At 47.8% G+C, this 22484-nt stretch overlaps 1 protein-coding gene across 8 annotated transcripts in view; it reads right to left on the bottom strand.

Annotated features, from left to right (window-relative positions):
• Positions 1 to 22484, bottom strand: part of uba1 (ubiquitin-like modifier activating enzyme 1) — a 54682-nt gene that overhangs the window by 24089 nt on the left and 8109 nt on the right. For 4 of the 8 annotated variants that reach the window (XM_031794886.1, XM_031794890.1, XM_031794891.1 and 1 more), the window contains exons 2-9: positions 15151 to 15267; positions 14475 to 14533; positions 11873 to 12041; positions 8742 to 8876; positions 5542 to 5739; positions 5133 to 5265; positions 2003 to 2100; positions 1523 to 1669 (exon numbers count right to left, since the gene is read on the bottom strand). In XM_031794886.1, the coding sequence (XP_031650746.1) occupies positions 1523 to 1669; positions 2003 to 2100; positions 5133 to 5265; positions 5542 to 5739; positions 8742 to 8876; positions 11873 to 12041; positions 14475 to 14533; positions 15151 to 15267 (1056 nt within the window). Of the gene's footprint in view, positions 1 to 1252; positions 1307 to 1522; positions 1670 to 2002; positions 2101 to 5132; positions 5266 to 5541; positions 5740 to 8741; positions 8877 to 11872; positions 12042 to 14474; positions 14534 to 14636; positions 14656 to 14820; positions 14858 to 15150; positions 15268 to 18112; positions 18314 to 22484 lie in introns of those variants that run through there. The other 4 variants (XM_031794888.1, XM_031794887.1, XM_031794892.1 and 1 more) reach the window with 4 other exon arrangements.

A 22484-nucleotide genomic window follows, 5' to 3' on the forward strand; every position in this document is an offset into this window, starting at 1 on the left:
TGTGACCAATAACATCTGCTAACCATGTGTATGTGACCATTAACATCTGCTAACCATGTGTATGTGACCATTAACATCTGCTAACCATGTGTATGTGACCATTAACATCTGCTAACCATGTGTATGTGACAAATACAATATGAAATGAACAGTACTGTCTCTGGAGCAGCATGTGTACACACTGTGTGTGCAAAGAAATCAAGATATTGGCATCTGTACAGGGAACTCATCCAAAGGGCTTTGACTTCTCAAACGCGGCAGACAGCCAACCTTCTCAAACGCGGCAGACAGCCAACCTTCTCAAACGCGGCAGACAGCCAACCTTCTCAAACGCGGCAGACAGCCAACCTTCTCAAACGCGGCAGACAGCCAACCTTCTCAAACGCGGCAGACAGCCAACCTTCTCAAACGCGGCAGGCAGCCAACCTTCTCAAACGCGGCAGGCAGCCAACCTTCTCAAACGCGGCAGGCAGCCAACCTTCTCAAACGCAGCAGACAGCCAACACACTAGGAGGCCCAGTCACTTGTTAATTCAGACACTTAGATAACTAACAGGTTAAACTTACATTCTGCATTAATGCAGAAGTCTGCGTTTTTTCACACAAGGGAAAAAAATTAAGCATAAGAAGTTACTAAGCTTGACGCACCAGGGCTTGGGAAGCCTGCTGTTTCCTCCGGTAGCTGCCTGGAAGCCCAGGTACAGAGCTGTGTGTGTGTATGTGTGTGTGTGTACCTGGCACCAGGGCTTGGGAAGCCTGCTGTTTCCTCCGGTAGCTGCCTGGAAGCCCAGGTACAGAGCTGTGTGTGTGTGTATACAGGTGTGTGTGTGTGTGTGTGTACCTGGCACCAGGGCTTGGGAAGCCTGCTGTTTCCTCCGGTAGCTGCCTGGAAGCCCAGGTACAGAGCTGTGTGTGTGTATGTGTGTGTGTGTACCTGGCACCAGGGCTTGGGAAGCCTGCTGTTTCCTCCGGTAGCTGCCTGGAAGCCCAGGTACAGAGCTGTGTGTGTGTGTATACAGGTGTGTGTGTGTGTGTGTGTACCTGGCACCAGGGCTTGGGAAGCCTGCTGTTTCCTCCGGTAGCTGCCTGGAAGCCCAGGTACAGAGCTGTGTGTGTGTATACAGGTGTGTGTGTGTACCTGGCACCAGGGCTTGGGAAGCCTGCCGTTTCCTCTGGTAGCTGCCTGGAAGCCCAGGTACAGAGGTGTGTGTGTGTATACAGGTGTGTGTGTATACAGGTGTGTGTGTGTGTACCTGGCACCAGGGCTTGGGCAGCCTGTTGTGTTTCCTCTGGTAGCTGTGTAGAGCCTGGAAGCCCAGGTACAGAGGTGTGTGTATACAGGTGTGTGTGTGTATACAGGTGTGTGTGTGTGTGTGTACCTGGCACCAGGGCTTGGGAAGCCTGCTGTTTCCTCTGGTAGCCGTGTAGAGCCTGGAAGCCCAGGTACAGGTGTGTGTGTGTGTGTGTGTGTGTGTATACAGGTGTGTGTGTGTGTGTATACAGGTGTGTGTGTGTGTGTGTACCTGGCACCAGGGCTTGGGCAGCCTGTTGTGTTTCCTCTGGTAGCTGTGTAGAGCCTGGAAGCCCAGGTGAAGCTGTCCTGGTCGCTCAAACTTAGCAAAGTCTGTCATCACAAACTCTGGCTCTGCCATGGACACAGTCAGGGGTTTCTACAGAGAGGGGGGAGGAGAGAATGACAGGGGTAAGAGCAGCGTCTGGTTAGTAGTTGGCAGGATAACTACTTGTGGAAAAGCTAAATGCATTCAGATGGGAAAATAGAGTCCCAGTAACAGAGGCTGTGTTGCCCAACTCTGATCGTTTATTTTTTTTAAACACTGACACTTGGTCTTTTGACCAATCAGATCAATTCTTGCAAATAATAGGGCAAATGATCAGAATTGGACTGCTTGTGTAAACGCAGACAAACCACCACACATTCAAACATGATCCACCAAGTACCTGGCCATCACACCATGACATGAAGTCAATGTGGAGGTACTTACGAAGACCACCTTCTGGGGCATCTTGACCTGAGAGACGATGCCTCCCCTGACGTAGTCGGAGAACCCTGTGGTGTCACAGATACTGAAGGTGTAGGGGCCTGGACGGAGAGAGGGGGACAGAGAGAGAGAGAGGGGGACAGAGAGACAGAGAGAGAGAGAGAGAGAGAGACAGAGAGAGAGAGGGGGACAGAGAGACAGAGACAGACAGACAGAGAGAGAGGGGGACAGAGAGACAGAGAGAGAGAGACAGGGGGACAGAGAGACAGAGAGAGAGAGACAGAGACAGAGAGAGAGAGGGGGACAGAGAGACAGAGAGAGAGAGACAGAGAGAGGGGGACAGAGAGACAGAGACAGACAGACAGGGGGACAGAGAGACAGAGAGAGAGAGACAGAGACAGACAGAGAGACAGAGACAGACAGAGAGAGAGAATGCCTTTAGAAGATGTAGCCCAGTTCCCGCGGCAGCAGCCCCGGTTCCCGGTGACCGCGGCAGCCTGGTTCCAGTGACCGCGGCAGCAGCCCGGTTCCAGTACTGTTTGAGCAGACTAGCCACCTCCTATGTCATTGCCATGCCAGTACTAAGTCATGTTAATGGCGCTATATCCCAACCCACAACGACACAAACTGAAGGGTATCCTGGGAAGCAGGTTTGAGTAGTTTGCGAGGTAACTTTGGACAACTGAGTTCAACTCGGGTTAAACGGTCATACGAAAGTGGTTCACCTTTCAGCCAGGAAATATTCAATGGCAACGAATGCTTCAGATTTAAATAGCTCTGGTGCAGGCAAACTCACAGCGAACTCCACTATCCTGAATGAAAGGGCAGCCGCGTGTTGAGGACCAACTAAAAGGGCAGCCGCGTGTCGAGGACCAACTAAAGGACAGCCGCGTGTTGAGGACCAACTAAAGGACAGCCGCGTGTCGAGGACCAACTAAAGGACAGCCGCGTGTTGAGGACCAACTAAAAGGACAGCCGCGTGTTGAGGACCAACTAAAAGGACAGCCGCGTGTTGAGGACCAACTAAAGGACAGCCGCGTTTCGAGGACCAACTAAAAGGACAGCCGCGTGTCGAGGACCAACTAAAGGACAGCCGCGTGTTGAGGACCAACTAAAAGGGCAGCCGCGTGTCGAGGACCAACTAAAGGACAGCCGCGTGTTGAGGACCAACTAAAAGGACAGTCGTGTGTCGAGGACCAACTAAAGGACAGCCGCGTGTTGAGGACCAACTAAAAGGACAGCCGCGTGTTGAGGACCAACTAAAAGGACAGCCGCGTGTTGAGGACCAACTAAAGGACAGCCGCGTGTTGAGGACCAACTAAAAGGACAGCCGCGTGTTGAGGACCAACTAAAAGGACAGCCGCGTGTTGAGGACCAACTAAAGGACAGCCGCGTGTCGAGGACCAACTAAAAGGACAGCCGCGTGTTGAGGACCAACTAAAGGACAGCCGCGTGTCGAGGACCAACTAAAAGGACAGCCGCGTGTTGAGGACCAACTAAAGGACAGCCGCGTGTCGAGGACCAACTAAAAGGACAGCCGCGTGTTGAGGACCAACTAAAGGACAGCCGCGTGTTGAGGACCAACTAAAGGACAGCCGCGTGTCGAGGACCAACTAAAGGACAGCCGCGTGTCGAGGACCAACTAAAGGGCAGCCGCGTGTCGAGGACCAACTAAAGGACAGCCGCGTGTCGAGGACCAACTAAAGGACAGCCGCGTGTCGAGGACCAACTAAAGGGCAGCCGCGTGTTGAGGACCAACTAAAGGACAGCCGCGTGTCGAGGACCAACTAAAGGACAGCCGCGTGTCGAGGACCAACTAAAGGGCAGCCGCGTGTTGAGGACCAACTAAAGGACAGCCGCGTGTCGAGGACCAACTAAAAGGACAGCCGCGTGTTGAGGACCAATGAAATCAGATTTCCTTCCTTGCAATGATTGCATCATCATCCCTTAGAGGAAGAGGCCTTACATATTTATTTATTATTTACATATTTTATTAACCAAAATGTTTGTTATATTATATTGTAATGTTAAAATATGTCATAAAATATGACTCACCCAGGGTCTTGATTTCTATTGGCTGGCAGCCGTATAAAATATGACTCACCCAGGGTCTTGATTTCTATTGGCTGGCAGCCGTATAAAATATGACTCACCCAGGGTCTTGATTTCTATTGGCTGGCAGCCGTATAAAATATGACTCACCCAGGGTCTTGATTTCTATTGGCTGGCAGCCGTATAAAATATGACTCACCCAGGGTCTTGATTTCTATTGGCTGGCAGCCGTATAAAATATGACTCACCCAGGGTCTTGATTTCTATTGGCTGGCAGCCGTATAAAATATGACTCACCCAGGGTCTTGATTTCTATTGGCTGGCAGCCGTATAAAATATGACTCACCCAGGGTCTTGATTTCTATTGGCTGGCAGCCGTATAAAATATGACTCACCCAGGGTCTTGATTTCTATTGGCTGGCAGCCGTATAAAATATGACTCACCCAGGGTCTTGATTTCTATTGGCTGGCAGCCGTATAAAATATGACTCACCCAGGGTCTTGATTTCTATTGGCTGGCAGCCGTATAAAATATGACTCACCCAGGGTCTTGATTTCTATTGGCTGGCAGCCGTATAAAATATGACTCACCCAGGGTCTTGATTTCTATTGGCTGGCAGCCGTATAAAATATGACTCACCCAGGGTCTTGATTTCTATTGGCTGGCAGCCGTATAAAATATGACTCACCCAGGGTCTTGATTTCTATTGGCTGGCAGCCGTATAAAATATGACTCACCCAGGGTCTTGATTTCTATTGGCTGGCAGCCGTATAAAATATGACTCACCCAGGGTCTTGATTTCTATTGGCTGGCAGCCGTATAAAATATGACTCACCCAGGGTCTTGATTTCTACTGGCTGGCAGCCGTATAAAATATGACTCACCCAGGGTCTTGATTTCTACTGGCTGGCAGCCGTATAAAATATGACTCACCCAGGGTCTTGATTTCTATTGGCTGGCAGCCGTATAAAATATGACTCACCCAGGGTCTTGATTTCTATTGGCTGGCAGCCGTATAAAATATGACTCACCCAGGGTCTTGATTTCTATTGGCTGGCAGCCGTATAAAATATGACTCACCCAGGGTCTTGATTTCTACTGGCTGGCAGCCGTTGAGCTCCGTCATGCCCTGGACCTCGGTGAAGGTCACGAAGTCTCCACTTTCAAACCCGTGGCGAGCCTCGTCTAGACACGTCACCACGCCTGAAGCGTCCTACACACACACACATACACGAGAGATTGAGATGACTAGGGGGATTTGATAGGCACAAAATGTCCCATACAAAGACAGAAACTACTCTGAAGCAGGTATGAGTTCAGCACAACATAGAAAACCTAGATGAGTGGTAATCAGATACGAGTACACCAACCAGATATGATCTATCTAGTAGGATACCAGCTTGGGTGATGACAGCACTCAGGGAGTAGGATCTAGGGTGTAGGGATCTAGGGCGTAGGGATCTAGGGCGTAGGGATCTATGGTACTAACCTTGGTGATCATGGAGATCATAGCAGAGAGAGGCTGCTCTCCGTTGGTATCGATCACCAGCATCTCCTCTCCGAAGTCACAGAAGAGCTGTCCGAAGAGTCCCCGTGTGTCAGCGATCACCAGTTTGATGCCGTTACTGTGACAGAAGTCTCCAACACGCTGCTGCTCCTCTAGAGAGGAGTTGGTCAGGACCACAACCTACAACAGAGACATGTTATCACACCCGCTATAGTGCACGACATTAAAGGAACTAATGACTGTGCCCCTGCTTTTCCCTAATGATGACGGTGTGTTCAGTCTTCAATCTTCAGTCGCGTGTAGAATATCTTAAGCCTATTCAATGGTGATGGGCCCTGCTTTTCCGAAGTTGCAAGATATTGAAAGTCAAGAAATTGCTAGATGCAGCATTTGATTGGCGATTGATAGGCCTAGCGCACGGTTCTTGACTGTCTAACCTGGTGGCCGACCTGCCAATACCGTTCCCCTCGCCTCGCTCTAAGTCCCTCGCTATGAAGGATGCGTTTGTGTGTTCTTGGAAGTAACTAAATCACTGTTCTCCCATTCCCCCCAAAAAATACTGAATCTTAGGAGTTGATTCTTAGCGGAATCGAATCTTGACATTCAGAAATGGAAGTCGACAGCTCTTCACCACAGCGTTAACAGTTGGACGGCAGAGGAAAGCGACAGCAGTGAAGTCCAGCAACACTTTGAGAGGTTAAATGAGAAGGAAATGCCCTTATAGTTGGAGTTGAGGTACAGTAGAGGTCGTGCAGGTCAGTAACGGGCATTGTGAATTCACATGGAATTGTACTTCATTTTATTTATCACACAACACCAGTCAATGATTTGAAAATGTTTCCTTTATTTTTAAAACTATTTTCTACATTGTAGAATAATAGTGAAGACATCAAAACTATGAAATAACACATGGAATCACGTAGTAACCCAAAAGAGTGTTAAACCAATCAAAATAAGAGTTTCTTCAAAGTAGCCACCCTTTGCCTTGATGAAAGCTTTGCACACTCTAGGCATTCTCTCAACCAGAATCACCTGGAATGCTTATTCAACAGTCTTGGAGTTTCCACATATGCTGAGTACTTGTTGGCAGGCTTTTCCTTCACTCTGCGGTCAAATTCATCCTAAACCATCTCAATTGGGTTGAGGTCGGGTGATTGTGGAGGCCAGGTCATCTGATGCAGCACTCCATAACTCTCCTTCTTGGTCAAATAGCCCTTACACAGCCTGGAGGTGTGTTGGGTCATTGTCCCGTTGAAAAACAAATGATAGTCCCACTAAGCGTAAAGCAGATGGGATGGTGTATCGCTGCAGAATGCTGTGGTAGCCATGCTGGGTAAGTGTGCCTAGAATTCTAAATAAATCACTGCCAGTGTCACCAGCAAAGCACCTCCACACCATCACACCTCCTCCTCCATGCTTCACAGTGGGAACCACACATGCAGAGATCATACGTTCACCCACACCGCGTCTCACAAAGACACAGCGGCTAGAACAAAAAATCTCCAAATTGGACTCATCAGACCAAAGGACAAATTTCCACCGGTCTAACGTCCATTGCTCATGTTTCTTGGCCCAAGCAAGTCTCTTCTTCTTATCGGTGTCCTTTAGGCCTGATTCACAGTCTGCTCTGAACAGTTGATGTTGAGATGTGTCTGTTACTTGAACTTCGTGAAGCATTTATTTGGGCTGCAATTTCTGAGGCTGGTAACTCTAATGAACTTATCCTCTGCAGAAGAGGTAACTCTGGGTCTTCCTTTCCTGTGGCGGTCTTCATGAGAGCCAATTTCATCATAGTGCTTGATGGTTTTTGCAACTGCACTTGAAGAAACTTTCAAAGTTGTTAAAGTTTTCCAGATTGACTGACCTTCATGTCTTAAAGTAATGATGGACTGTCGTTTCTCTTTGCTTATTTGAGCTGTTCTTGCCATAATATGGACTTGGTCTTTTACCAAATAGGTCTATCTTCTGTATACCCCCCTACCTTGTCACAACACAACTGATTGGCTCAAAAGCATTAAGGAAAGAAATTCCACAAATTAACTTTTAACAAGGCACACCTGTTAATTGAAATGCATTCCATGTGACTACCTCATGAAGCTGGTTGAGAGAATTCCAAGAGTGCGCAAAGCTGTCATCAAGGCAAAGGGTGGCTACTTTGAGGAATCTCATATAAAATACATTTGGCTTTGTTACACACTTTTGTTAGTTACTACATGATTCTATATGTGTTATTTCATAGTTTTGATGTCTTCACTATTATTCTACAATGTAGAAAATAGTAAAAATAAAGAAAAACCCTGGAATGAGTACAGGTGTGTCCAGACTGTTGACTGGTACTGCACCCGTGCGTGCACACACGCACTTATTTAGACCGGTTAGATGGTTAAGAAAAATGGACAATTTGCCACATCCCTCCTCTAGACTACAGTATACACAGTTATTATATTAGTGGTTCGAGCTCCATCTCTTCTACATACTTTATATCTAGCTAGCTAGCTACCATTGAACCCAGTTGGTTGGCTTTAGCTACCCGCAGACTCATACTACAGCATTGCATGCTATGACAATCCGTCTGAACTGTAGCTACTCTATGGGATTATGGTTACTTGTTTGGCTAGGTAGCTAGCTACATGTCGAAACAAAAAGACACAACATGGCCAGATGATTACTTGACCAGTTAGCTAACTTGATGGGTGACCAAAAAGCTGGTCACTCACCCACTCTTCCAATGACACGGCGTCCTCCTAGGTAACATTAGGCTCTGTGTTTATAGCTTGATAATTAGCTACATAACGATATGCTAGCCTATTAGCCACGTTATGACCGACTCGTGATCTTTGACCTCGCTAGTTTAACTCTATTGACATTCCCAGCCTTAGTTTACATTCCTCCGTAACACAAACGGGTAGAGGCAGCAAACCATGTACCAGACCAGCTGGGATTTACAACCAGACAGCAAACATTTTAGGGACTAGCAAGAAATTGGTGAATCTATTCTGCCAACGATGACTTACTGTACATCATGGAATTTTGAGTCAAATAGAACATATTTTTTGGTTTTGTAGCATAAACTGGGAATTTGATATTTTTGACTGATATGATTATTTCATATGTGAGAAGTAGTTCAAATGCTGTCAGTTCCACTTTAACTAGGTGAGGGGGTTGATGGGTAACAGTTTCACCTGGAACTGAGTCAGGTAATCGTCGATGAGGACTCCAGTGTAGGCTACAACAGGTACATAGCTGTTGAGTTCAGCCAGGCGAATCCGAGACACCTCAGCCCTGTTCATCCCCAGGTCCTCCTCACGCAGGTAGAACTGGAGACAGGAGAGAGAGAACGTTACTACAGAGATGGGTCCTCCTCACGCAGGTAGAACTGGAGACAGGAGAGAGAGAACGTTACTACAGAGATGGGTCCTCCTCACGCAGGTAGAACTGGAGACAGGAGAGAGAGAACGTTACTACAGAGATGGGTCCTCCTCACGCAGGTAGAACTGGAGACAAGAGAGAGAGAACGTTACTACAGAGATGGGTCCTCCTCACGCAGGTAGAACTGTGGACAGGAGAGAGAGAACGTTACTACAGAGATGGGTCCTCCTCAAGCAGGTAGAACTGGAGACAGGAGAGAGAGAACGTTACTACAGAGATGGGTCCTCCTCACGCAGGTAGAACTGGAGACAGGAGAGAGAGAACGTTACTACAGAGATGGGTCCTCCTCACGCAGGTAGAACTGGAGACAGGAGAGAGAACGTTACTACAGAGATGGGTCCTCCTCATGCAGGTAGAACTGTGGACAGGAGAGAGAGAACGTTACTACAGAGATGGGTCCTCCTCACGCAGGTAGAACTGGAGACAGGAGAGAGAACGTTACTACAGAGATGGGTCCTCCTCACGCAGGTAGAACTGGAGACAGGAGAGAGAGAACGTTACTACAGAGATGGGTCCTCCTCACGCAGGTAGAACTGGAGACAGGAGAGAGAGAACGTTACTACAGAGATGGGTCCTCCTCACGCAGGTAGAACTGGAGACAGGAGAGAGAACGTTACTACAGAGATGGGTCCTCCTCACGCAGGTAGAACTGGAGACAGGAGAGAGAACGTTACTACAGAGATGGGTAGGAGCACCATTGGCAGTGATTACAGCTGCGAGTCTTTCTGGGTAAGTCTCTAAGAGCTTTTCACACCTGGATTGTGCAACATTGCCCATTATTATTTTCAAAATTCTTCAAGCTCTGTCAAATTGGTTGTTGATCATTGCGAGACAACCATTTTTCAGGTCTTGCGTAGATTTGGCCTGGTGTTTTAGGTTATTGTCCTGCTGAAAGGTCAATTCATCTCCCAGTGTCTGGTAGAAAGCAGACAACCAGGTTTTCTAGGATTTTGCCTGTACTTAGCACCATTCCATTAAGTTTTTAATCCTGAAAACTGCCGCCCTTAATGGTTACAAGCATACCTATAACATGATGCAGTCACCATTATGCTTGAAAATATGGAGAGTGGCAACCAGTATTGTGTTGTATTTTTCACAAACATAACACTTTGTGAATTGCTTTGCCACATTGTTTTGCAGTATATCTTTAGTTCCTGGTTGCAAACAGGATGTACATAGAGCTAAATAACAAACAATGTGACTGGACCTGACAACATAGCCCGTGATTACAACACTCCCATACTGGGACTGAGTGGCCCACGCAGAACGAGAGGAGAGAGAGAGGATGCAGAACGAGAGGAGAGAGAGAGGATGCAGAACGAGAGGAGAGAGAGAGGATGCAGAACGAGAGGAGAGAGAGAGGATGCAGAACGAGAGGAGAGAGAGGATGCAGAACGAGAGAGAGAGGATGCAGAACGAGAGAGAGAGAGGATGCAGAACGAGAGGAGAGAGAGAGGATGCAGAACGAGAGGAGAGAGAGAGGATGCAGAACGAGAGGAGAGAGAGAGGATGCAGAACGAGAGGAGAGAGAGAGGATGCAGAACGAGAGGAGAGAGAGAGGATGCAGAACGAGAGGAGAGAGAGAGGATGCAGAACGAGAGGAGAGAGAGAGGATGCAGAACGAGAGGAGAGAGAGGATGCAGAACGAGAGGAGAGAGAGGATGCAGAACGAGAGGAGAGAGAGAGGATGCAGAACGAGAGGAGAGAGAGAGGATGCAGAACGAGAGGAGAGAGAGAGAATGCAGAACGAGAGGAGAGAGAGAGAGAGAGAGAGGATGCAGAACGAGAGGAGAGAGAGAGAGAGAGGATGCAGAACGAGAGGAGAGAGAGAGGATGCAGAACGAGAGGAGAGAGAGAGGATGCAGAACGAGAGGAGAGAGAGAGAGGATGCAGAACGAGAGGAGAGAGAGAGAGAATGCAGAACGAGAGGAGAGAGAGAGGATGCAGAACGAGAGGAGAGAGAGAGGATGCAGAACGAGAGGAGAGAGAGAGAGGATGCAGAACGAGAGGAGAGAGAGAGGATGCAGAACGAGAGGAGAGAGAGAGAGGATGCAGAACGAGAGGAGAGAGAGAGAGGATGCAGAACGAGAGGAGAGAGAGAGAGGATGCAGAACGAGAGGAGAGAGAGAGAGGATGCAGAACGAGAGGAGAGAGAGAGAGGATGCAGAACGAGAGGAGAGAGAGAGAGGATGCAGAACGAGAGGAGAGAGAGAGAGGATGCAGAACGAGAGGAGAGAGAGAGAGGATGCAGAACGAGAGGAGAGAGAGAGAGGATGCAGAACGAGAGGAGAGAGAGAGGATGCAGAACGAGAGGAGAGAGAGAGAGGATGCAGAACGAGAGGAGAGAGAGAGAGGATGCAGAACGAGAGGAGAGAGAGAGAGGATGCAGAACGAGAGGAGAGAGAGAGAGGATGCAGAACGAGAGGAGAGAGAGAGAGGATGCAGAACGAGAGGAGAGAGAGAGAGGATGCAGAACGAGAGGAAAGAGAGAGAGGATGCAGAACGAGAGGAGAGAGAGAGAGGATGCAGAACGAGAGGAGAGAGAGAGAGGAGAGAGAGGATGCAGAACGAGAGGAGAGAGAGAGAGGATGCAGAACGAGAGGAGAGAGAGAGAGGATGCAGAACGAGAGGAGAGAGAGAGAGGATGCAGAACGAGAGGAGAGAGAGAGAGGATGCAGAACGAGAGGAGAGAGAGAGAGGATGCAGAACGAGAGGAGAGAGAGAGAGGATGCAGAACGAGAGGAAAGAGAGAGAGGATGCAGAACGAGAGGAGAGAGAGAGAGGATGCAGAACGAGAGGAGAGAGAGAGAGGATGCAGAACGAGAGGAGAGAGAGAGAGGAGAGAGAGGATGCAGAACGAGAGGAGAGAGGCCCCATAGAGTACCTGTGAGGAGAGGTCTCTCCACTCGGCCTGTCCCTGGTCGTGCAGGGTAACACTCTTGACTCCTCCCAGGATGACGTTCTTAGCGATCTCCACGCCCAGCCCTCTCAGCCCTGAGACCAGGATGTTGGAGCTCTGCATGCGCTTCATAGCATCATGGCCCAACACGTAGCTATGGAGGAGAGAATACAGGCTTTATAAGACTACATAACACCTCTATAACACTACGTCAGCCCTGAGACCAGGATGTTGGAGCTCTGCATTGGGTTTCATAGCATCACGGCCCAACACGTAGCTATGGAGGAGAGAATACAGGCTTTATAAGACTACATAACACCTCTATAACACTACGTCAGCCCTCTCAGCCCTGAGACCAGGATGTTGGAGCTCTGCATGGGTTTCATAGCATCACGGCCCAACACGTAGCTATGGAGGAGAGAATACAGGCTTTATAAGACTACATAACACCTCTATAACACTACGTCAGCCCTCTCAGCCCTGAGACCAGGATGATGGAGCTCTGCATTGGGTTTCATAGCATCACGGCCCAACACGTAGCTATGGAGGAGAGAATACAGGCTTTATAAGACTACATAACACCTCTATAACACTACGTCAGCCCTCTCAGCCCTGAGACCAGGATGTTGGAGCTCTGCATGGGTTTCATAGCATCACGGCCCAACACGTAGCTATGGAGGAGAGAATACAGGCTTTATAAGACTACATAACACCTCTATAACACTACGTCAGCCCTGAGACCAGGATGTTGGAGCTCTGCATTGGGTTTCATAGCATCACGGCCCAACACGTAGCTATGGAGGAGAGAATACAGGCTTTATAAGACTACATAACAACTCTATGACACTACGTCAGCCCTCTCAGCCCTGAGACCAGGATGTTGGAGCTCTGCATGGGTTTCATAGCATCACGGCCCAACACGTAGCTATGGAGGAGAGAATACAGGCTTTATAAGACTACATAACACCTCTATAACACTACGTCAGCCCTCTCAGCCCTGAGACCAGGATGTTGGAGCTCTGCATGGGTTTCATAGCATCATGGCCCAACACGTAGCTATGGAGGAGAGAATACAGGCTTTATAAGACTACATAACACCTCTATAACACTACGTCAGCCCTCTCAGCCCTGAGACCAGGATGTTGGAGCTCTGCATGGGTTTCATAGCATCACGGCCCAACACGTAGCTATGGAGGAGAGAATACAGGCTTTATAAGACTACATAACACCTCTATAACACTACGTCAGCCCTGAGACCAGGATGTTGGAGCTCTGCATTGGGTTTCATAGCATCACGGCCCAACACGTAGCTATGGAGGAGAGAATACAGGCTTTATAAGACTACATAACACCTCTATAACACTACGTCAGCCCTCTCAGCCCTGAGACCAGGATGTTGGAGCTCTGCATGGGTTTCATAGCATCACGGCCCAACACGTAGCTATGGAGGAGAGAATACAGGCTTTATAAGACTACATAACACCTCTATAACACTACGTCAGCCCTCTCAGCCCTGAGACCAGGATGTTGGAGCTCTGCATGGGTTTCATAGCATCACGGCCCAACACGTAGCTATGGAGGAGAGAATACAGGCCAGGGTTTTTCCTGGATGAAAAAGGGGCGTAAACAAATTAGAGGAGCCTATCCTGGTGGTGAAGAGAAATGTTTCCATTTTTAAGTACAGTTCCTGCAATTCTACACATTTTCCCATGTCTAATGCTACAGTGGATTCAGAAAGTATGTACACCCCTTGACTGTTTCCACTTTCCGTTGCATTATGGGATTAAAATGGATTTCTACAAATTCATTTGAAAGCGATCTACAAAAAAATACTAATGTCAAAGTGTGTGTGGGGGGGGAATGTAAACATTTGCAGAAATAATTTAATGGAAAATAATATGTCGATTAGGTTAAATATTGAACCCCATCAGTCAATACGTTAGAATCAACTTTGGCAGCGGTTGAAGCGGTGAGTGTTTCTGAGTACGTCTCTAAGCTTTCTTTTTTCAATTCTTTACGTTCTCAAGCTGGTTGCCGATCATTGCTAGACATTTTCAAGTCTCGCAACAGATTTTCCAGCCGATTCAAGTCAAAAACTGTTAACTAGGCCACTCAGGAACATTCCATGTCATCTTGGTAAGTAACTCCAGTGTATATTTGGCCTTGTGTTTTAGGTTATCGTCCTGCTGAAAGGTGGATTTGTCTCCCAGTGTGTGGTGGACAGCAGACTGAATAATGGTGCCTGTCAGTGTGTTCAGACATCCCGCAGGTCCTACTAACACCCCCCACACACAGGGGGAGCCCCCACACACAGGGGGAGTCCCCTGCAGCTGTTTCCTCTTCAGACAGTTGCTTTATTTCTGGGCAATTGCACATAAAATCATGATTAAAAAAATAATAATTGCGAACCAAAATAAACTAAAACGCAACCAATCTAAAAATGTGTTGTCGCACTGCCAGCTCAAACGGTCAGACTATTTTGGTCTCAGTATCCAACCTCGTCACAAGTTCTACTGGATGCTCTCACGAGTCTTCCCAAGTACCCCAGGTTGACTGTGTGTTATTGGGCTATAGATACGGTACTTACAGCTGTCTGGAGTACAGGCCTTCGTCGATCTCAGCATCATTGCCATTCTTAGCCATGCCCTGGAGAAAACAACAGGAGTGAGAACCAGTCCCACACACACACGACTGTCAGACAGATCAGTGAAAACAGACAGAGGAGCAGTGTGTGTGTGTGTGTACGTACGTTGGTGGGTGTGTGAGACAGATCAGTGAAGACAGACAGAGGAGCAGTGTGTGTGTGTGTGCGTACGTTGGTGGGTGTGTGAGACAGATCAGTGAAAACAGACAGAGGAGCAGTGTGTGTGCGTGTACGTGAGACAGTTCAGTGAAAACAGACAGAGGAGCAGTGTGTGTGTGTGTGTACGTACGTTGGTGGGTGTGTGAGACAGTTCAGTGAAAACAGACAGAGGAGCAGTGTGTGTGTGTGTACGTACGTTGGTGGGTGTGTGAGACAGTTCAGTGAAAACAGACAGAGGAGCAGTGTGTGTGTGTGTACTTACGTTGGTGGGTGTGTGAGACAGATCAGTGAAAACAGACAGAGGAGCAGTGTGTGTGTGTGTACTTACGTTGGTGGGTGTGTGAGACAGATCAGTGAAAACAGACAGAGGAGCAGTGTGTGTGTGTGTACTTACGTTGGTGGGTGTGTGAGACAGATCAGTGAAAACAGACAGAGGAGCAGTGTGTGTGCGTGTACGTACGTTGGTGGGTGTGTGAGACAGTTCAGTTGTGACAGAGGTAGAGGAGGAGCAGTGGGATCCCGTCTTCGTCTCGGAGTCTGACACGCGACGCTTCTTGGACAGCGGCGAGCTGGACATCTGAAAACAACACACACACCGCTAAGTATACGCCACACACACACACACAGCTGAGCATAGAGCACACACACACAGCTGAGCATAGAGCATACACACACACACAGCTGAGTATACGCCACACACAGCTGAGTATAGAGCACACACACACACAGCTGAGTATAGAGCTCACACAGCTGCGCTGGTAAAACAGCTGACATAACAGTGGTCCTGTTCTACTGGCACTCTGCAGCGCTGGACAGTTCTACTGGCACTCTGCAGCGCTGGACAGTTCTACTGGCACTCTGCAGCGCTGGACAGTTCTACTGGCACTCTGCAGCGCTGGACAGTTCTACTGGCACTCTGCAGCGCTGGACAGTTCTACTGGCACTCTGCAGCGCTGGACAGTTCTACTGGCACTCTGCAGCGCTGGACAGTTCTACTGGCACTCTGCAGCGCTGGACAGTTCTACTGGCACTCTGCAGCGCTGGACAGTTCTACTGGCACTCTGCAGCGCTGGACAGTTCTACTGGCACTCTGCAGCGCTGGACAGTTCTACTGGCACTCTGCAGCGCTGGACAGTTCTACTGGCACTCTGCAGCGCTGGACAGTTCTACTGGCACTCTGCAGCGCTGGACAGTTCTACTGGCACTCTGCAGCGCTGGACAGTTCTACTGGCACTCTGCAGCGCTGGACAGTTCTACTGGCACTCTGCAGCACTGGACAGTTCTACTGGCACTCTGCAGCACTGGACAGTTCTACTGGCACTCTGCAGCACTGGACAGTTCTACTGGCACTCTGCAGCACTGGACAGTTCTACTGACACTCTGCAGCACTGGACAGTTCTACTGACACTCTGCAGCACTGGACAGTTCTACTGACACTCTGCAGCACTGGACAGTTCTACTGACACTCTAACACTCAAAAATACTTGACCACGGTGTGTACACCGAGTTAGTAGATGACACCTTGTTGTGCAATGAGCCTGTCTGGCTAAGAACTCAACAAGCCCTTGTCTGACCAGGTAATGCCAATGGGTAGGAGTAATGGAGGCCTGTAGGGCTGATGTAAAACCATTCCAAGAAACTGACAACAGTCTGTGCCTACAGAACAAGTAACTGACAACAGTCTGTGCCTACAGAACAAGTAACTGACAACAGTCTGTGCCTACAGAACAAGTAACTGACAACAGTCTGTGCCTACAGAACTAGTAACTGAAAATAGTCTGTACCTACAGAACAAGGACTGATGGTGTCTGTCTACACATCTACACTTCTCGAGTACAACACCCTCCCTCCATCTACCCCCCCCTCCATCTATCCCTCTTGATCCCTCATCCATCTATCCTCACTCACTCCCTCATCCATCTATCACTCACTCACTCCCTCATCCATCCATCCCTCCCTCCCTCCCTCCCTCATCCATCCCTCCCTCCCTCATCCATCCAGCCAATCCCAATGTGATAAAACACGGACAAGCCTGGCCCTGGGAACGGATATGAATAACGGCATTATCAGTTCCTTCCAGACGCAGTGAGAGAGAGTAACAGCAAGGCGTGTTGTTTATGTTACGGTATTGTTTACTATAGGAAATGGCTGCCCTGACTTTCCCAGTATTGTTTATCATCTGTAAGGCCACACCCCATCTCTGCCTCAAACACTGTAAAACCGCTGATTCATTAACATTTTACTGCAGTGAACTATAGGGGTGCAACACTTCACAATGCCTCGTGGTTGGGGGGGCTGTAACCAAGGCCGGATAGAGCAACAGGATACAAACATAAAACGCTATTTAACTCTAGCATGCCAGGTTATTGATGACAGTGTAGCCATCACACCAGGAAACGAAACCTAAAGAGAATGGTCAAAGTTCGTTTACAAAGAAAATCACAGTCCATTATTATTTCTAGAAGTAGAGACATAATAAAATGTCTAAGCTACACATTCCAAAACAGGTTACCAGCACATACAAAAAAACGTCTAAAAACGATGAATGAGTCTACCGGTAAATAGCGATCAAGCAATTAGATACCACTCATTCTGGGACAGCGGCAGTAACTTCTAGAATCATGACAACCAGCCAACAACAGTCGGAAATATTGCCTCCACTGAGGCCGTCTAAGCACTGTACTTAGAATTATGAGCACACAAACAACGACTGATGTAGAATGACAACTATTACACTCAACAAATTAAGGCAAGAGAGATTCAACCGTCAAAATGTGAAACCTGTAGCTAAATCAACGCTTGTCAATCTAAAGCTAAACATGAAAATATCACAATGATACAGCAAAGCCCAAGTCTAAAACTCAAGTCATTATATGTGACTTGTTAACGGTGTTAATTCCAGTGAATATTCACTGTCTAAACAACAAACAAACAATCCAGTCCAGACAACAAGGACGTAAAATATTAGCCAACAGCAACAGGTCAAAGGTAAATCACTTAAACCGTGTGCAGGCTAATAACAAGTGATTTGGCGAGCCGCACCCGGTGGGACTCGGTCGGAACATAATGAACTAACGATCTAGCACCGGACTGCCTCACAGTCGGTGACCGGAGAGCAGCGTTTCAGCCGCTGGACTGCGGCCTAGCACACGAAGTGCGGAACTGAACTTATGGCTATGGTGCTAACGTTTCATATATATATATATATATATTTTTTTTTTAAAGCCTCTCAGTAGCAACGTTAGCTAGCAAATATCACAACCCTCCGAGAGTAATGTATTGGCTATGACTAAGCAACTGACATAAAAAGAATAATAAAATCGACCTGAAATAACCGTCTGTAGCTACATAAACGAGTGGCTACTGTAACGTTAGCTAGGAGAAGTAGCTAACACTAGTGCCCATTGATTTGCCTGCCTTACCAATAATCCTTCTCGGTCCCTTCTCAGTGCAAACCGCTCCTCTAGTATCGGATCGGTCTAAAACGTCAAAATAACAACGATGATTGTAGTTCTATGATTGTAGAAAAGGGTGTGTGCGGGGTTGAAAAGGCTTCGGGCTATAATGTCGAGTCACTGGATGAGTCCTTGTGTGTGACTGTAACACGGGTGAACAAAACCAAAATGGCAGAGCGGAGGGCTCGACACTAGTTACCACAGCCACAAAGTCAGACACCCTGCCTTTCCTTTTTTATTAAAATCACATTTTAAAAACCTTATGTTGAAAAAAAAAATATATCAGATTTTAATAACAGAAACCACATTACTAACCTTAAATTAAGACCAAAAAGCTAAATAGTTTTGTTTTCATTCATTTTAACGATATAGACCAATTTGACTGTAGCCGTGGTAACTAGTGGAAACCGGTGCGGAAGGCGGTTGTAAATGTAACAGGAAAGCGAGGCCTCGGTACCCGTTGTTATTATACCCTCCGTGCGCAACACGCTCCGTCCCTCATTGGCTAAGGCAGCCTCAACTTTGTCTAGATCTCACCCACCTGTCGTTCCCTAAAATACTGTATATATAGTGAATAGTCCCCCCATTTGACTCGGGAAGAGATTTCATTCATGCATCTTTACTCTGGACATATGGTCGTAGTAAACTCACATCGGTGATGGAGATGTTAAAATACTAGTTGGGAGGATGTAGATCATTTCATAAACTTGGAAAGATTTGAGTGACAACAGAGCAACCATTTACTGGCATCTGCCTCTAAATATTTTGTTGTGGTTTTCATTAAGGAGCAGTGGTGTGCCTAGAACAATTTAAGGATTCTAGCTTTATTTACCTCTCATTTTTCACTGTTACTCCTACATTTATTTGTGTACTGAGGCGCACATGTTCTCCTTGTAAAAATGTAAAAGGTTAGCTTTGAGCCCTGGACAACACTAGTATATGGAGCAAAGCTGTGTGGGAAAACAAAGAGTGATAAACAGTTCATCATTGAGTTCGGCATGCCTTAAATATACTGTGTGTTCCGTCTACCTCATAACAGTAGTTATGAACAACAGATTCACAACTAGTAATTTGACTGAGTCAATACACCAAATCATTAAATGTTGATGAATCTAATTCTAGACTCGCATAGTTCAACCTTAGAAAAGCACTGACTGAAATGAATCAACTATTACCTCAATTTAAAAATGACCATTTACAAATTGCAAACTGAGAAAAAAATACGACTCTTTTGACTGACTCGGACCTTTGACTCGTTCAGTAAAAATAACTAATCTTTTGAATAATTTAGTTCATTCGAGTCATTAATGCACAGTGCGCGCAGGACATGTATCAATTGAAATGCAAAGCAGCAACATGTGAACAGAGATTGATAGACCGTACATTCCCAAAACGCAGACTGCTTGAAAAAAAAAAAACTGTATGTATCTAAACTAGTAGATTGAATGAAACTAATCGAAATATATTGATTAGGAAGCTGACAAATTAAAACAGGATTCTTACTCCGCTATGAACATTCAAATGGGATATTTAATTCATACACCAGAGCACTAATGAAGTTGAATTGACCCGGATGAGCCAGAGGAAAGTATCAACCCTGCTGTGGGACTCATTGCGGTCAGCACTAGCAGGTCAAATGAATGCCAAAATGAACGTGTCACTCAGAAAAATGAGTCATAACTGGTCAGTAAAAGATTAGTTTAAAAAGAACTCCACATCACTAATAGGCAGAAGTCGCGGCAGAGCGGTATGTGTGACAGATGAAGGACTGAAAGTCTATCTGATAGGATACAAAAGGAAAGTACCGTTAAGACTGTCACTTGAAAGATTCTACCGGTAGGTTGCAGTGCTTGCTCATTCTACCGGTAGGTTGCAGTGCTTGCTCATTCTACCGGTAGGTTGCAGTGCCGGTAGGTTGCAGTGCTTGCTCATTCTACCGGTAGGTTGCAGTGCCGGTAGGTTGCAGTGCTTGCTCATTCTACCGGTAGGTTGCAGTGCTTGCTCATTCTACCGGTAGGTTGCAGTGCCGGTAGGTTGCAGTGCTTGCTCATTCTACCGGTAGGTTGCAGTGCCGGTAGGTTGCAGTGCTTGCTCATTCTACCGGTAGGTTGCAGTGCTTGCTCATTCTACCGGTAGGTTGCAGTGCCGGTAGGTTGCAGTGCTTGCTCATTCTACCGGTAGGTTGCAGTGCCGGTAGGTTGCAGTGCTTGCTCATTCTACCGGTAGGTTGCAGTGCCGGTAGGTTGCAGTGCTTGCTCATTCTACCGGTAGGTTGCAGTGCCGGTAGGTTGCAGTGCTTGCTCATTCTACCAGTAGGTTGCAGTGCTTGCTCATTCTACCAGTAGGTTGCAGTGCTTGCTCATTCTACCGGTAGGTTGCAGTGCCGGTAGGTTGCAGTGCTTGCTCATTCTACCGGTAGGTTGCAGTGCCGGTAGGTTGCAGTGCTTGCTCATTCTACCGGTAGGTTGCAGTGCTTGCTCATTCTACCGGTAGGTTGCAGTGCCGGTAGGTTGCAGTGCTTGCTCATTCTACCGGTAGGTTGCAGTGCCGGTAGGTTGCAGTGCTTGCTCATTCTACCGGTAGGTTGCAGTGCCGGTAGGTTGCAGTGCTTGCTCATTCTACCGGTAGGTTGCAGTGCCGGTAGGTTGCAGTGCTTGCTCATTCTACCAGTAGGTTGCAGTGCTTGCTCATTCTACCAGTAGGTTGCAGTGCTTGCTCATTCTACCAGTAGGTTGCAGTGCTTGCTCATTCTACCGGTAGGTTGCAGTGCCGGTAGGTTGCAGTGCTTGCTCATTCTACCAGTAGGTTGCAGTGCTTGCTCATTCTACCGGTAGGTTGCAGTGCTTGCTCATTCTACCAGTAGGTTGCAGTGCTTGCTCATTCTACCGGTAGGTTGCAGTGCTTGCTCATTCTACCAGTAGGTTGCAGTGCTTGCTCATTCTACCGGTAGGTTGCAGTGCTTGCTCATTCTACCGGTAGGTTGCAGTGGCGGTAGGTTGCAGTGCTTGCTCATTCTACCGGTAGGTTGCAGTGCCGGTAGGTTGCAGTGCTTGCTCATTCTACCGGTAGGTTGCAGTGCTTGCTCATTCTACCGGTAGGTTGCAGTGCTTGCTCATTCTACCGGTAGGTTGCAGTGCCGGTAGGTTGCAGTGCTTGCTCATTCTACCGGTAGGTTGCAGTGCCGGTAGGTTGCAGTGCTTGCTCATTCTACCGGTAGGTTGCAGTGCTTGCTCATTCTACCAGTAGGTTGCAGTGCTTGCTCATTCTACCAGTAGGTTGCAGTGCTTGCTCATTCTACCGGTAGGTTGCAGTGCTTGCTCATTCTACCGGTAGGTTGCAGTGCCGGTAGGTTGCAGTGCTTGCTCATTCTACCAGTAGGTTGCAGTGCTTGCTCATTCTACCGGTAGGTTGCAGTGCCGGTAGGTTGCAGTGCTTGCTCATTCTACCGGTAGGTTGCAGTGCTTGCTCATTCTACCGGTAGGTTGCAGTGCTTGCTCATTCTACCGGTAGGTTGCAGTGCTTGCTCATTCTACCGGTAGGTTGCAGTGCCGGTAGGTTGCAGTGCTTGCTCATTCTACCAGTAGGTTGCAGTGCTTGCTCATTCTACCGGTAGGTTGCAGTGCTTGCTCATTCTACCAGTAGGTTGCAGTGCTTGCTCATTCTACCGGTAGGTTGCAGTGCCGGTAGGTTGCAGTGCTTGCTCATTCTACCAGTAGGTTGCAGTGCTTGCTCATTCTACCGGTAGGTTGCAGTGCTTGCTCATTCTACCGGTAGGTTGCAGTGCTTGCTCATTCTACCGGTAGGTTGCAGTGCTTGCTCATTCTACCGGTAGGTTGCAGTGCTTGCTCATTCTACCGGTAGGTTGCAGTGCTTGCTCATTCTACCGGTAGGTTGCAGTGCCGGTAGGTTGCAGTGCTTGCTCATTCTACCGGTAGGTTGCAGTGCTTGCTCATTCTACCGGTAGGTTGCAGTGCTTGCTCATTCTACCGGTAGGTTGCAGTGCCGGTAGGTTGCAGTGCTTGCTCATTCTACCAGTAGGTTGCAGTGCTTGCTCACTAGTACGGGGGCAGGGATGTGCATGCTTGTGAAAGACCACATCACTGGGTCGAAATGAGTTGATACGGTACTTGATTTTCTGTAATGGTCGAATGTTTTTCTACATTCTATTGCAAACAATAGCCGGCTATGATAGATTTAGCTCACAAGCCAAGTGAATATGGAAGTACTTAGCCATATTTTAGGGTTATGGGGGTGAGCATCCTTAGTATAATAGAGGCGAATTAATGTTAGGGGGGGAGGGGGTGGTTGGCAAATGACACAAAGGCCCAAGTGGGCCGCT

This window comes from Oncorhynchus kisutch, linkage group LG17, assembly GCF_002021735.2.
Source record: "Oncorhynchus kisutch isolate 150728-3 linkage group LG17, Okis_V2, whole genome shotgun sequence".
Taxonomy (NCBI): Eukaryota; Metazoa; Chordata; class Actinopteri; order Salmoniformes; family Salmonidae; genus Oncorhynchus; species Oncorhynchus kisutch.